This window comes from Arachis stenosperma, chromosome 7 (assembly GCF_014773155.1).
Source record: "Arachis stenosperma cultivar V10309 chromosome 7, arast.V10309.gnm1.PFL2, whole genome shotgun sequence".
Lineage (NCBI taxonomy): Eukaryota > Viridiplantae > Streptophyta > Magnoliopsida > Fabales > Fabaceae > Arachis > Arachis stenosperma.
The window spans coordinates 66,048,854-66,063,077 of record NC_080383.1 but is presented as its reverse complement, the minus strand read 5'-3'; the positions used below and the strand labels follow the sequence as shown (position 1 = coordinate 66,063,077).

General features: G+C 33.7%; 1 protein-coding gene across 1 annotated transcript; it reads left to right on the top strand.

The window, feature by feature from the left end:
* Positions 1-10,054: 10,054 nt before the first annotated feature.
* On the top strand, positions 10,055-11,995 carry LOC130939876 (uncharacterized). The gene has a single exon (XM_057867941.1). The coding sequence runs from the start codon at positions 10,055-10,057 to the stop codon at positions 11,993-11,995; it is 1,941 nt and encodes a 646-aa protein (XP_057723924.1).
* The last annotated feature ends 2,229 nt before the right edge of the window (positions 11,996-14,224 follow it).

The window sequence follows — 14,224 nt, the reverse complement described above, 5'->3', positions numbered from 1 at the left end:
TCTTTTGAAACCATTATCAACAAGCCTCATCTATCATTTACACTTCATCAACTCATGAAACACTAAATTTTTCTCCCAATTCTTCATTTAACATTTCGTTAGCCAAACTTACACATTTTCTCCAAATTCAACAATTAATCATTCCACATTCAATCTCACATGTTATCAACAAGGATTTCAACCTCAACAAATATATCTCAACACAATCAAGGCATGCTCATAACCCACACAACATAATCAACCTTTACAACACATTGATAGATGCTCATAACTTACCAAGAGGTGTATCACACCCAATCACGGTCTCTGGCCCAAAATTTATCCAACGATCAATGTCAAATCAATTTCACACATTTATCAACCATCGAAAATCATATATTCACACTAAGCCATTATCACCAACCACATCAATTCATCTATATCTTAAAGTCAACTAGATTAGAATTTCACATAGCATTACATAGTAATTACTTGAAACCGAAACCCGTACCTTTGTTGACGGCAATTTCAACCTCTTGGATCCCTCTCCGACCAATTCAAAGTCTCAATTCAAGCCCCAATCCACAGCAACTAAGCCAAGTATCCAAGCAACTCTACTCAATCTAATTTCATTCAAATTTTCACATTATTCATACTAAGGATTTTATACAAATTAGCGAGAAAATAGAGGAAAGGATTTCCTTACCTTGTTCTACATGATCTTAGGTCAAAATTCTGCTAGAATGTGAATTTGAGATTTTCCTAAAGCATCAAAGTCACAAATTTTCAACACCCACAACTCAAAACACAAAAATAGAGGAAAATGGAAAAATAGGGTAGGGTTCTCATGATTATTCACCACAAAGGTTGTATAGAAACGTAGAGGGAGTTGAGAGCAATGCATATCCACAAACAGATCATTGATCGGAGCTCCGATTTGTAAAAAAATTGAATTTGAAGGAAAAGGTGAATAGTATTTTGTGGGTGTGATTTCTCTCTTCTCCTCTATGTCTCGAGCCCCCTGTAACGACCCACATTTTTTAAAACCTAAATATAAATAAGTTATCATTATTTTATTAATTGGAGTTCCTTATTTTTAGAAATTATTTTATTAAAAATAATTAAATTAATTTTATAACTATTTTAGTTTAATTAAATTTAGATTCTTATATATATTTTTATTATGATGAAATATTTTACATAATTAAAACTATAATTTTAGTAATTTATAAATAATGAAAATTATATATATTTTCATTTGAGTAATTTGATATTTTTAATTTTAAAATAAAGTTTAGTTAATATTATTATCGAGCTTAATATCCACTGAAATGAGTAAATATTGGTACTCTTCGGTGAACTTAGCTTTGCTAATGCTTCACCATATATCTTTTATTGTTATGTTGGTAATGTCATTTATATTAGTAACTCATATATATTATTACTTGTGTTTTAATATATCCAGTTTTCATAATTATCCGTTTAGAAAATTTATAACTTGAATTGCTGACTCAACAGCTTGATTTTGTAAGGTCCCACATCGGTTGGGGAGGAAAACGAAGAATGCCTTATAAGGGTGTTGATACCTCTTCCTAGCATGACGCATTTTGACGAGTGAGTGTGGGGGGGTTTCGGCTATCATCCCTATCGTCAAAGACAAAACCGTGAGGCCTTGTGTGCCAAAGCAGACAATATCGTGCTAGAGGGTGGTCTGGACTGTTATAGATGATATCAGAGCCAGAGCCCGGATCGATGTGCTAGCGAGGGTGCTGGGTTCCCTTAGGGGGTAGATTGTAAGGTCCCACATCTGTTGGGAGGGGAATGAACCATGCCTTATAAGGGTGTGGATACCTCTCCCTAGCATGACGCATTTTGACGAGTGAGTGTGGGGGGGGGAGGGGTTTCGGTTATCATCCCTATCATCAAAGGCAAAACTGTGAGGCCTTGTGTGCCAAAGCGGACAATATCGTGCTAGCGGATGGTCTGAACTGTTACAGATGGTATCAGAGCCAGAGCCCGGATCGATGTTCCAGTGAGGGCGCTGGGCTCCCTTATGGGGGTGGATTGTAAGGTCCCACATCGGTTGGGGAGAGAACGAAGCATACCTTATAAGGGTGTGTATACCTCTCCCTTGCATGACGCGTTTTGACGAGTGAGTGTGGGGGGGCTTAGGCATTCATCCTTATCGTCAAAGGCAAAACCGTGAGGCCTTGTGTGCCAAAGTGGACAATATCGTGCTAGCGAGTGGTTTGGGCTGTTACAAGTTTCGTGACACCCAACCTCCTACGTGTCACCAAACCATTCAAAACCATCCTCATCATTATTAATCACAATCATCGGCATCTCATCTTCTTCCTTTAATGTTACAAGAAGGAAGGAAAAAAAGAGAGAGGGAACGTAAATTCCATGAAACCTGAGAGCATCTGATTTTGATTTCTTGAGATCCGTAACTCCAATAAAAAATCTAATCCAATAAAAGTGTTCGTATCCTCCTCCTTTACATATTGGCATTACTTTTGTTCGGTAGAATTTGACAGCGACGTAGCTCTCCTTCCCCTTGAGTTTGGCCGATTGGAGTTCTAGGAGGCACAAACGATTTCTGACGTTTTCTTCTTCAACAGCTCGGTCAGAAAGCTTCTCCAGAGTTTTTGTTGTTTTAATTTTGTATGGAGGTATAGTTTGATATTTGTATAGTAATTAAATGTGAATTTGATAAGTAAATATTGGTTTGATTGATTATTGTTTGAGTTTCATTAAGTTTATGTTGAATTTTTGTTGAATTATTGTTGTTTGCTTGAGATCTTGGTTTGGTTATGTATGAATATATATTTAGGGTGTTTTGATAATTTTGGGGATATTGTGATGTGATATTTTGAGATAAATTTGATGGCCACGAGACTAAATTAAAAGTTGTGAAAAAATAAAAAACTGTAAAACTCAAAAATGGATTAAAATTTAAATGTATATTTTGAAACAAAAATAAGAAAGGTTCGATTCTTTGTGAAGAAAATAAATCACCAAGAAAAATTATTTTTTGGGGATATAAAGATATTTTTATGAAAAGATTGAGTCTAATATCATAATTATATAAGTTTTTCGGGTATGTTGGGTAAAAAATAAAGTTTAGGGATAAAATAGGTATTTTATAAAAGTTCAGGGTTATTTTATTAATATGAAATAAAGATTTAAGGTTTAAATATAATTCTATAAAATATTGAGAAATTCGTGGTTTAGAAAGTAGTTAATAAAAGTTTGAAAATAAGATTTTATAAAATACGTTTTAAGAGTATTATAAATATTAATTTAAATATTTATTTAAATTACTCATTTATATTAGAGTAAATTATTATTATAATTATAATTTATCAAGATATTATTTTATAAGAATATTATTGTATGCATTATCAAAAATAAATAGAGAGTGATAAACAGACAAGTTTTTCTAAAAGTTTTAGAAAGATAAATCTAAGCTAAGGATCTTCATAAAATATTTAGGGAAAGATGAGGAAAGAGTGTGAAGATAGTTTGTGATGTTGAAAGTAAGAAATTAAAAAAATGATGAGAAAGAAAAGAAAAGAAAAAAAGTATTAAAGAACCTATACCACAGGAGAGCAGAGAATAGAAAAAAAAAGAATATATTAGTTAAAGGAATCTCTGCCACAGGAGAGTAGAGCGCAAAGACTAAAAGAACGTAACGAACCTCTGCTACAGAAGAGTAGAGCACAGGAAAGAAAATAATGTATTAACTAGAGGGATATCTGCCACAAGAGAGCAGAGGACAAAGATAAAAGACTTTAAAAGACTGTCTACCACATAAGAGCAGATGCAACTTTGTTTGGGCCTTAGGGCCAAATGTATAGTGGGGATGCCCACACACTGTGAACTATTTTTCAGATGTAAGCATATTACAACATGTTTAAAGTCACGCTGTATGCGGCCTGACCGTAAGACTTATATGCACACTGTATGTATCTGGAAAGCCATATATGGGACTTGTGCCCGGGTAATATCGGGAGCGGGTAGGCAACCAACACATGAACTCATGGCCTGCATAGGATAGACATGCATAATACTTGTTTGCATAAACTTCTTTGTGATATGTGTTTTTGTGATTGTGTGTGTGTGTGTGCTTCTTGACTTGTGATTTTCTCTGTATCTCTGGTTTATTAAAGTTGTTTATATTTGTGAACTTTGTTGCTATTGGCCATTTGTTGAAGATTATAAGTATTCTGTTGTTAAATTCCTATTTAATGTATATTAGAATAAACATAACTATACACTCCAACCCTACTAAGAACTCCCCAGTTTATGCTCTGTATTTCCACCTCTTTCAGCTACAGGTACGAAGGTTTAGTGCGGAGCTATAGGAGCATAAAAGATTATGTTTACGAGTTGACTTGTTAGAATTTATTTTTCCCTTGCCTTGTTAGTTAGAATTTTATTCAGATGGATAGGTTTTGTAATTTATTTTGTATGTAATACTATAATGTATTATTAATATTAAGTATGTGAATATGTGTTATTTGTTCTTGTTGAAAAAGTTTTAAGTTTTTAGTGAAACCATCGGTAAATTTATGCGTATAGGCTCATACCATATTATTAAGTATATAAAGTAGTCATAATACTTCTTGCTATCAGAGCGGCGCAACTGGAAATATGATATTCTGATAGTGAAGGTGTTACATTATGGTATCAAAGAAGTTTGTTCCTGTTTTAGCCTTGGGAATGGACTGGCTATGTTTCACTGCATACTCTGAGTGTCTGTCATGCAATAGGACTTGTTTTAATGACAAGAGTTTCAGTTTCACATGCATAATTGTCTATTGATTAATGTTGTTAGTCGATCGTTACATTTCTCTTGGTATTAAGTCTGGCCAACTTATACTGATGATTTGTGTATACGGAAACACCAATGGATTACATAGACGAAATATAAATAATAGGTATACGAATCACGGAGTTTGGGAACATTAGAAGTTACGTTTTAAGGATTCGTTTTGACGTATACTCTCTATTCGTGCTATGTGACTTAGTGTCATCTCTTCTTTCATTGTTTTAATTAGAATTCTTTGTTCCAGATTCCTTCCTTAAAATGTGATGTGATTACTTTTTTTCAACCATATCTTATCGTTCATGTATATCTTTGCCTAATTGTGATCCTATCTGTTCACTTGAATCTTTTCGAGTACTCATCCTTGATGTTGCTTGTATTTTCACGTGAATCTAGTTTCTTTTTCATAGATTTCAAATTTATTTTACTGTATCAATTTTCGAGGGCGAAAATTTTTATAAGATGAGTAGAATGTAATGACCCACATTTTTTTAAATCTAAATAAAAATAAGTTATAATTTATTTTATTAATTAGAACTTCTTATTTTTAGAAATTATTTTATTAAAAGTAAATAAATTAATTTTATAACTATTTGAGTTCAATTAAATTCAGATTCTTATATATATTTTTATTATGATAAAATATTTTACATAATTAAAACTATAATTTAGTAATTTATAAATAATAAAAAAATACATATATATATATATATATATTTTAATTTGAGTAATTGATATTTTTAATTTAAAAATAAAGTTTAGTTAATAATATTATTATCGAGCTCAATATCTGCCGATATGAGTAAATATTCTTCGTTGAACTTAGCTTTGCTAATGCTTCACCGTATATCTTATATCGTTATATTGCTAATGTTATTTATATTAGTAACTCATATATATTATTACTTGTGTTTTAATATACACAGTTTTCATAATTATCTATTTAGGGTATTTATAACTTGAATCGCTGACTCAACAGTTTGGTTTCGTGACACCCAACACCTTACGTGTCACCAAACCATTCAAAACCATCCTCATCATTATTAATCACCATCATCGGCATCTCATCTTCTTCCTTTAATGTTACAAGAAGAAAGGAAAAAAAGAGAGAGGGAACGTAAATTCCATGGAACCCGAAAGCTTTTGATTTCGATTTCTTGAGATCCGTAACTCGAATAAAAAATCTAATCCGATAAAAATATTTGTGTCTTCATCCTCTACACATTGACATTACTTTTGTTTGGTAGAAATTGACAGTGACGTAGCTTCCTTTCTCCTTGAGTTCGGCCATTTAGAATTTTAGAAGGTACAGACAATTTCTGACATTTTCTTCTTTAGCAGTTCGATCGAAAACACTACTAGAAAACTAGTTATTACAAACGGATATTTCCGACAGATTTTATCCCACGGAAATACAGACGGAATTTCAGAGGAATTTTTTGTCGGAAAATAAAAAAAATGAATTAGCATAAATTACAGACGGAAAAGAAAATCCGTCGATAATTCTGTCGAAAAAATTATTTTTTTTCGTGGGAAATGGTTACAGACGGATTTTCCGTCTGTAATTAAATGGACAAAAACGATGCGTTTTGTTAAATTATTACAGACGAAAAAATCCGTCTGTAATTTAAAAATTTCCGTCGGTAATATTGACTTAAACCTAAACACTACTTCTATACCCTCGAGCTCCACAGTTTCACAAGCAGCTTCAGACTCCATTCACCGTTGTTTCACAAGCAGCTTCAGACTCCAAATCTTGCTCCTCAGCGCCACATTCTTCCATCACCGCTGTTCCATAACCGCAGTCATCCACCGCATTCTTCCATCATCAATACCTTTGGGACTTCCATCACTCTCGTCGTTGTCATTCATCACTCTCGGTAAACCTAACTCTACTTTTATGAGTATAAATTTTAATCCTCCTTCAGTGACTTTTTCTTCTCTTCAAACCCAACATCGATGGTGACTATATTTTGTTCTGGTTAGTTTAATTGCTGCTTGATTTCATTTTCGATTTGGGATTAAGCTAGGGTTTGCTTTTGATTTTGTGATTTATTTGGTTGCTGTGATGAATTTTTTATTTAATCAAAGCATTTCGAATGATGCATGTAAGCTGTTTGATGAAAAGCCTCAGAATGGTGTTTTGGTCAATTTATTATATATTTTGCTGAATCTGATAAGAATTCATTATACATTGTTAAAGTAGCTGCTGTTTATGGATCATGGATGTCTTAAACATAAAAAAATTATTGATCTATTTCTGCCCTTATTGTTTGATTATAATGCGAGAGTGTGAGTGAGAAAAGTTGATCCGTGTTGTGGCTGTGATGAGAGTTTGTGAGTGCGCGTTGGTTTTGAAAGTTGGGTGGAAATGAAAATGGGAAGAAGCTGCAGTTGCCAGTTGCAAACTTTTGAGGAGGATATAGCTGCACTTAGTATTTGCTGTGTGGGAGTGGGACCTTCATCCCTCAGGCTCAGACTCGATGCTTATTTTTCTTGTGCTCTATTACTTTTTCTAGTTTAAATATATTTGTTATTTGATACTATTAATGAAATATTTTTAAGAAACATGAAAAATGATAATGCACTTCTAAGAAATTAAGAATTGCAATATTCTCTAGAAAATAATCTATTAATGTTTGTCTTTATAAAAATAGTTTATTTTTCTCATTATTAAACAGAAACATTCTTCTATCTTATTTTAATAAGACAAACCAGATATATTTAGTTTTAAACGGAAACATTCTTCGATCTTGTTATGTGCTTTCTAATAAGAAAACATACTTGCTCTCTTAACTATATAGTGGTTTTCTGTGAAGGTCCCTTGAACAAACAGAACCTGGAGTTTTTCTGAGCTGGGTTGGAGCTGAATCCAAGGTACGAAAGCTTCTCAAATATGTTACTTTTTTTATATATATATAAAATTTTCTTAGTTGATTGGTTATGCTGCTCAGTCTGTGGGTGCTGTTGTTATTGGATCATTTGTTATTTGTGTTGCAAAGTTAGAACCTTTCCTTTTTGGGTAACAACTATTTCTCACTAAACTCAGTTTCTGTAACTTCTATCCATTCACAGTTTTTTTTTTGTTATTATTATTGTCATATCCTTCCTATATTTCTCAGTATTGCAGATTAATCAAGATCACGTGTTGTACGTTGTGAGCATTGTCCATTTTAATAATGTGTAGAGTATTATAGGCACTTTGTGTCTAGTGATTTAATTTCTTTGGTCGTAAAAATTATAACTATAGTATTTAAATTTATGATTTAGTGGAATTTAATCTATTATTTAATTGGAAATATATAAGCAGTTTGAGTTTTCAGTTTTTTTAGTATCTTGATCAAACCATTTTGGATATGCATTTTTCAGTTTTCAGTTTTTAGTTTTTTTTTTCTTTTTTTTTTTATTTTTTTATTCATTTGTTTGTTATCAGTTATCTTGAGTAGGCCACTAGTGTTGTATTGTGGAGTCTCTCATAGAAGTTAATCTTCATTTGGACAGGTATATTAATTTTATCTAGTTTTTGCTTCTTAGACCCTTTATTTTAAAATTTTTGACAGGTCTTAGACTATGACTATTGCTGATAAATTTAATCTATCCCAAATACCCTTGTTCTAAAGAAACTTCACCAATCTTATACAATTTCTTGTCACATTTTATACCCTATTTGACAGTCACCTATCAACTTAGTCAGTCACTAATTATGCAGTTGGCCTCCCATTTCGAAATTGAACCCAAAGGACTTCTCGACAAAAAGACCAACTCACAATCTCTATCCTTTAATTTTTGCTTATATGTGCTTTATTCTTATTGCATTTTCCCAATACTAATTAACCTTTAATTTCCGTGGCTTAATTAAGATCATGATATTGAACATTGTTTAAATTCAGTTATCACTCATGGATAAATGACTACGTAATAGTTTTTAGAATAAGAGTTTTGTGAACTTGTTTTCTAAGAACACAAATGAAGTATATTATAAAAAAATATTTTATAAAATTATTGTAAAAATTAATCTTTTATATTTTAATGTATTGAATATATTAAAATATTAAAAAATACTAATAAATAAATTTATTTCTCATTTTACTCTAATTTTTTTTTTTCAAAAACCAACTGAAATGCATGCGTTGAGGGCAAGTTTCTTACATTCGTGTATATAAAAAACAGACATCAACGAATTATTACGTGTAAAAATATATTATTATTAAAAAAATATTATACTATTTATATAAATAAATTTGATTACTCATTTATTATAAATTTAATTTTTCTAATGACTAAATAATGAGAGTTAGAAAATAATATGTACATATACAGATTATATATAGTTTTGCAAGCTAATAATAAGGCCTATCGTATTTTTATTTTATTTTTTAATTTCTTTTTAGACTACTCACTTGTGCTGTATTTTTAGATCCTTAAAGATAGACGGTTGAATGAGACTGCCGTTCTTGGTGTCCCTGTGAAAGCCACAATCAAAGAGGTATTTTTGTAAAAAGCAAATTCTGATAGATTATTCACAAGCTTAATATTTAGTTTGCTACATTAAAATAAATTTGGTGGAAGCTGAAGCTGAAGCTTAATATTTTAAATTCTGCACTACTATAACATGTTTTTAGCCTCACCTAACTGTTGTGTTGTTGCTTTCTAGGATATTGTATGATAAAAGAAATATTGCTTATGTTGTGTTGTTGCTTTTATTGCATTGAAAACATTGATATGGTTAAATATTGATAGAGTGTTGTATGAGAGATGAAATGTTACTTGTGTTGGATGATTTATAGGTACTAAAAACATCGAATTCGTAAGATATGTCTTGGCACCATCGAGTGTGGATGTATGATAGGTTGAATCCAACAAGAGGGGGTATTAAACCTGAGTTTTATGACAAGGTTGAAGAGTTTATAGAAACGATTAGTAAGTTAGATGTTGTGAAGTCGGAAGGAAAGTGTAGATGCCCATGCGTTAAGTGTAGATGCACAAATTATAAAGACCTGAACATTATTAAGATGCATTTGTGGGAAAAGGGGTTTATGCCAAATTATTGGATTTAGACAGAACATTGAGAGATTGATGACATAGGGATTAATCAGACGGGATTCAATAATTGTGGGGAAGGTGGTTCAGGAAGTGGTGCAAATGTGGAAGAATGTGATATGTATGACATTAGATGGGAAGACAACTCCAGAAGGTATCATGAAATGGTTTTCGATTCTGCTGGTCCAGAAGATCCTCATGTAGATGCTAAAAACTTTTTTTGATCTTCTTGAGGCAGCTCAAAAGCCTTTGTGGGAAGGTTGTGTGCACTCTCAACTATCGATAGCTGTTAGAATACTATGCATTAAAGTCGAGGGAAACCAATCACAGGAGTCATTTAAGCAGTGGGCCACCTTAATTAGGGAAATTGCTCCTGAGGGTAGTGCCATACCTAGGGATTACTATGAGGTTAAGAAGTTAGTGCAAAAGCTTGGATTGAAGGCAATCAAAATAGATTGTTGCTCAAACAATTGCATGTTGTATCGAAAAGATGATGCTGCTCTAACTAGTTGTAAGTTTTGTGAAGCACCTAGATTCAAGCCTATTTCCGAAGGTGGTTGTACGTCCAAAAGAGTTCCTGTCAGACGGATGCACTACTTACCCTTAATCCCTAGACTTCGAAGGCTTTATGCGTCAATGAGTTCAGCTCCGCACATGACGTGGCATATAAAAAACCAACGTGATGATGGCGTGATGACCCATCCGTCACATGGGGAGGCATGGAAAAGCTTTGACCGTATCTACTCTGATTTTGCTTTGGAGCCTAGAAATATTAGGTTAGGTCTTTGCTATGATGGGTTTACCCCAAATATCCAATTTAGCAAGCCTTATTCTTGTTGGCCCGTAATTGTAATTCCATACAATCTACCTCCTGGAATGTGTATGAAAGATCCCTATTTGTTCTTGACTTGCTTAATACCTGGTCCTAATAACCCTAAATCCAACATTGATGTATTCTTGGGACCCTTGATTGACGAATTAAATGAGTTGTGGAATCCTGGTGTTTTGACGTATGATATTGTAGAAAAGAAGAATTTTGTCTTAAAGGCAGCATTGATGTGGACTATCAATGATTTCCCGGCTTATGGGATGTTGTCTGGGTGGATGACACAAGGAAGATTGTCATGTCCAATTTGCATGGAGGATACCAAGTCTTTTACACTATCACATGGAGGCAAGGCATCATGGTTTGATTGTCATCGGAGGTTTTTGCCAATAAACCACCCTTATAGGCGCAATAAGAATGACTTCAGGAAGAATAAAATAGAAAGTGAAGAGCCTCCTACCAAATTAAGTGGTTTGGAGATTTGGCAAAGGGTTAAAGGACTTGGAAAGATATCAGATAATGGAAAGTGGATCAAATCGCGAGAGTATGGTATTACTCACAATTGGACTAAGCAAAGTGTGTTTTGGGAGTTACCTTATTGGAAGGATAACCTGGTTCGTCACTGTCTTGATGTAATGCACATAGAGAAGAATGTGCTTGATAACATAATGAATACTGTTATGGACACTGATAGAACTAAAGACAATGAAAAGGCTAGGTTAGATCTGGCTGAACTGTGCAAGCGTCCAGATTTACATTTGCGGCATGTCGGTGATAATTATTGGTCCAAACCTAAGGCAGCTTATACTTTAACTTCTGAACAGCAACAAGACGTGTATAAGTGGGTGCAACAACTTAGATTTCCAGATGGTTATGCATCTAACCTTGCTAGATGTGTAAGTCTTTCCCATGGGAGGTTTATTGGTATGAAGAGCCATGATTGTCACATTTTTATGCAGTGCTTACTTCCAACTGCATTCAGAGAACTACCTACAAATATATGGAAGCCTCTTACCGAGTTAAGCCAGTTTTTCAAAGACTTGTGCTCAACCACCCTCAAAGTTCATGATTTAGAGGTTATGGAGCAAAATATTCCCATTATCCTTTGCAAGTTAGAAAGGATATTTTCCCCGGGATTTTTTAATGTGATGGAGCATTTGCCAATTCATCTAGCATATGAGGCACGTGTGTGTGGACCTGTCCAATATAGGTGGATGTATCCGTTTGAAAGGGTGATAGGAGCATTCAAGCGAACAGTGAAAAATAGAGCAAGGGTTGAAGGTTCGATTTGTGAGGCTTTCTTGGCAAAGGAGACTTGAAGTTTTGTTTCTTTCTACTTTGAACCACATATCTTATCGAGGCGAACTCGTGTGGGAAGAAATGATGACGGGGGAGACACAATTAAAGCTTCTTTATCAATATTTAATAGACCGGTCGCAAGGTTGGAAAAGCTAAAGATCATTGGTTAGACGAACGGGACAAAGCTGCAGCTCATTTGCATATTCTACTCAATGAAAGCAAAGTTAGCCCTTTCTATATGTAAGTTCACAAATATTTTATTAAATAGTTAATTACACTTGTTCTACTAACGAATCCCATAGCTTATCAACTCTAGTCCTACTTTCATCAAGGTTTTGGAAAGAAACTTGTCCTGGAGAAAGCGATGACCGATTTTCTCCTTGGTTTGCATCATATGTAAGTGCATAGATTCGTATCATAGATGCATTACATAGTAATCACATATCTTTTATTAAATAGTTTTATTCATGTTTTTTACTAGGTTCAAAATCAATGCAACAAAATTGTTGATCCCGGTTTGCAATCACTTTCTTGGGGTCCTTCAAACAAACGGAACACGTATTCATAATGACTACAAAATAACTAAAGTCAACCATAGCAAAAGATATCGCCACTATGATCCTTTCATTATCGCCCAAAAAGCTAAACAAGTTTACTTCTTACCTTATCCTGGAAATTGCAAGTCTCTGTGGCATGTTGTTGTAAACACTAAACCAAGAGGTCGAATTGAAACCAATCATGTACATGTAGATGAGGATGAGGATGAGAATGATGTAGCTTATCAAGTGGATGAGAGCAATCCTTCTAGGATTTCAGACACTGAGCCTCCTATTAGTCTTAAGTCTCCATTTGGAGAGGACCGTATTGTCGAATTGTCCATCGGCTCTAGTTCCGGAGCTAATAAAAATGAATATGATGATGTTGCAGACTTTGATGATGATATCGATTTTTAATAGGGTAACATTCCGGAGCTAATTTAATTTGGTTTTGGTGCAGTATATATAGAACTTTCCATTTTCAATTATATATAATCTGTTATACTACTGAATCAGTTAATAGTAAAAAAGGTAATTAAAATAAATTATTTGGCCTTTTTGTTGGAAAATAAAATGTTAATCTGGTTTTCTGCGGACTGACGTTGAAATAGAAGACTACAGCAAAGCTCAACCTGATGCTCTTGCACACTCAGCCTCCAAAATCATAGCTCGTTGGAGATACAAGAGTATCCAAGAAGAGGTAATAAATAAACTCTTGAATAGTTTGTTTTAGGCTCTCTTTTTACTGTGTACTGACAAACCCCGTTTTGACGGTTTATCTTGTATTGATTTTAGGGGATTTTATAACCTTATACCCACATTTATTCAATGAAATAGCATGGTTTTGTATATTCTCCTTTAATTGTGCTTAAGAGTGAAAACATGCTTTTTAGGTCTTAAAATAGCTAAATCTAATTCTCCTTGATTCCATTAGATGCCTTGATATGTTTGTTAAGTGATTTAAGGTTTAGGAGGCAAAGATTGGATCAAGAGAATGAAGAAAGAAGCATGAAAAGTTGGAGAACTCATGAAGAAATGAAAGAACCGGAAAGCTGTCAAGCCGACCTCTTCGCACTTAAACGACCATAACTTGAGCTACAGAGGTCCAAATGATGCGGTTCCAGTTGGGTTAGAAAGCTAACATCCGGGGCTTCGAAACGATATAAGATTTGCCATAGTTGCTACACGTATGGTGGCGCGCACGCGCAAAGTACGCGCACACGCCGTTGCTGCCACCTAGTTCACTTAAAGCAACATGTGGCCAGCGATTTTAGAAGCCTTGTGGGCCCAATCCAACTCATTTCTGATGCTATTTAACCCAAGGAGTGAAGGGGAATCAACATACTTTTCATACTTTTCACACTTTAGAAACTTTTAACCATTAGTTTAGTTTAGTAGTTAGAAGTAGTTTCTAGAGAGAGAAGCTCTCACTTCTCTCTAGAATTAGGATTAGGATTAGGTTTAGTTCTTAGATCTAGATTTTAATCTTTGCTTTCTTCCACTTCTGCTCTTCAATTCCTTGTAGTTACATTCATCTTCCTCTACTCTTTTGTTGTAATTTCCTTTATGTTGTTCTTACATTTTGTTGTAGATCTAGTATTGTTCCCTCTACATCCTTTCAATTCAATAAGAGGTAATTCATAATAATTGTTCTTCTTTGCTTTTCTATTGTTGATCTCTTGCCTTTGTAGTTAGATCTCTCTTTAATTCTTG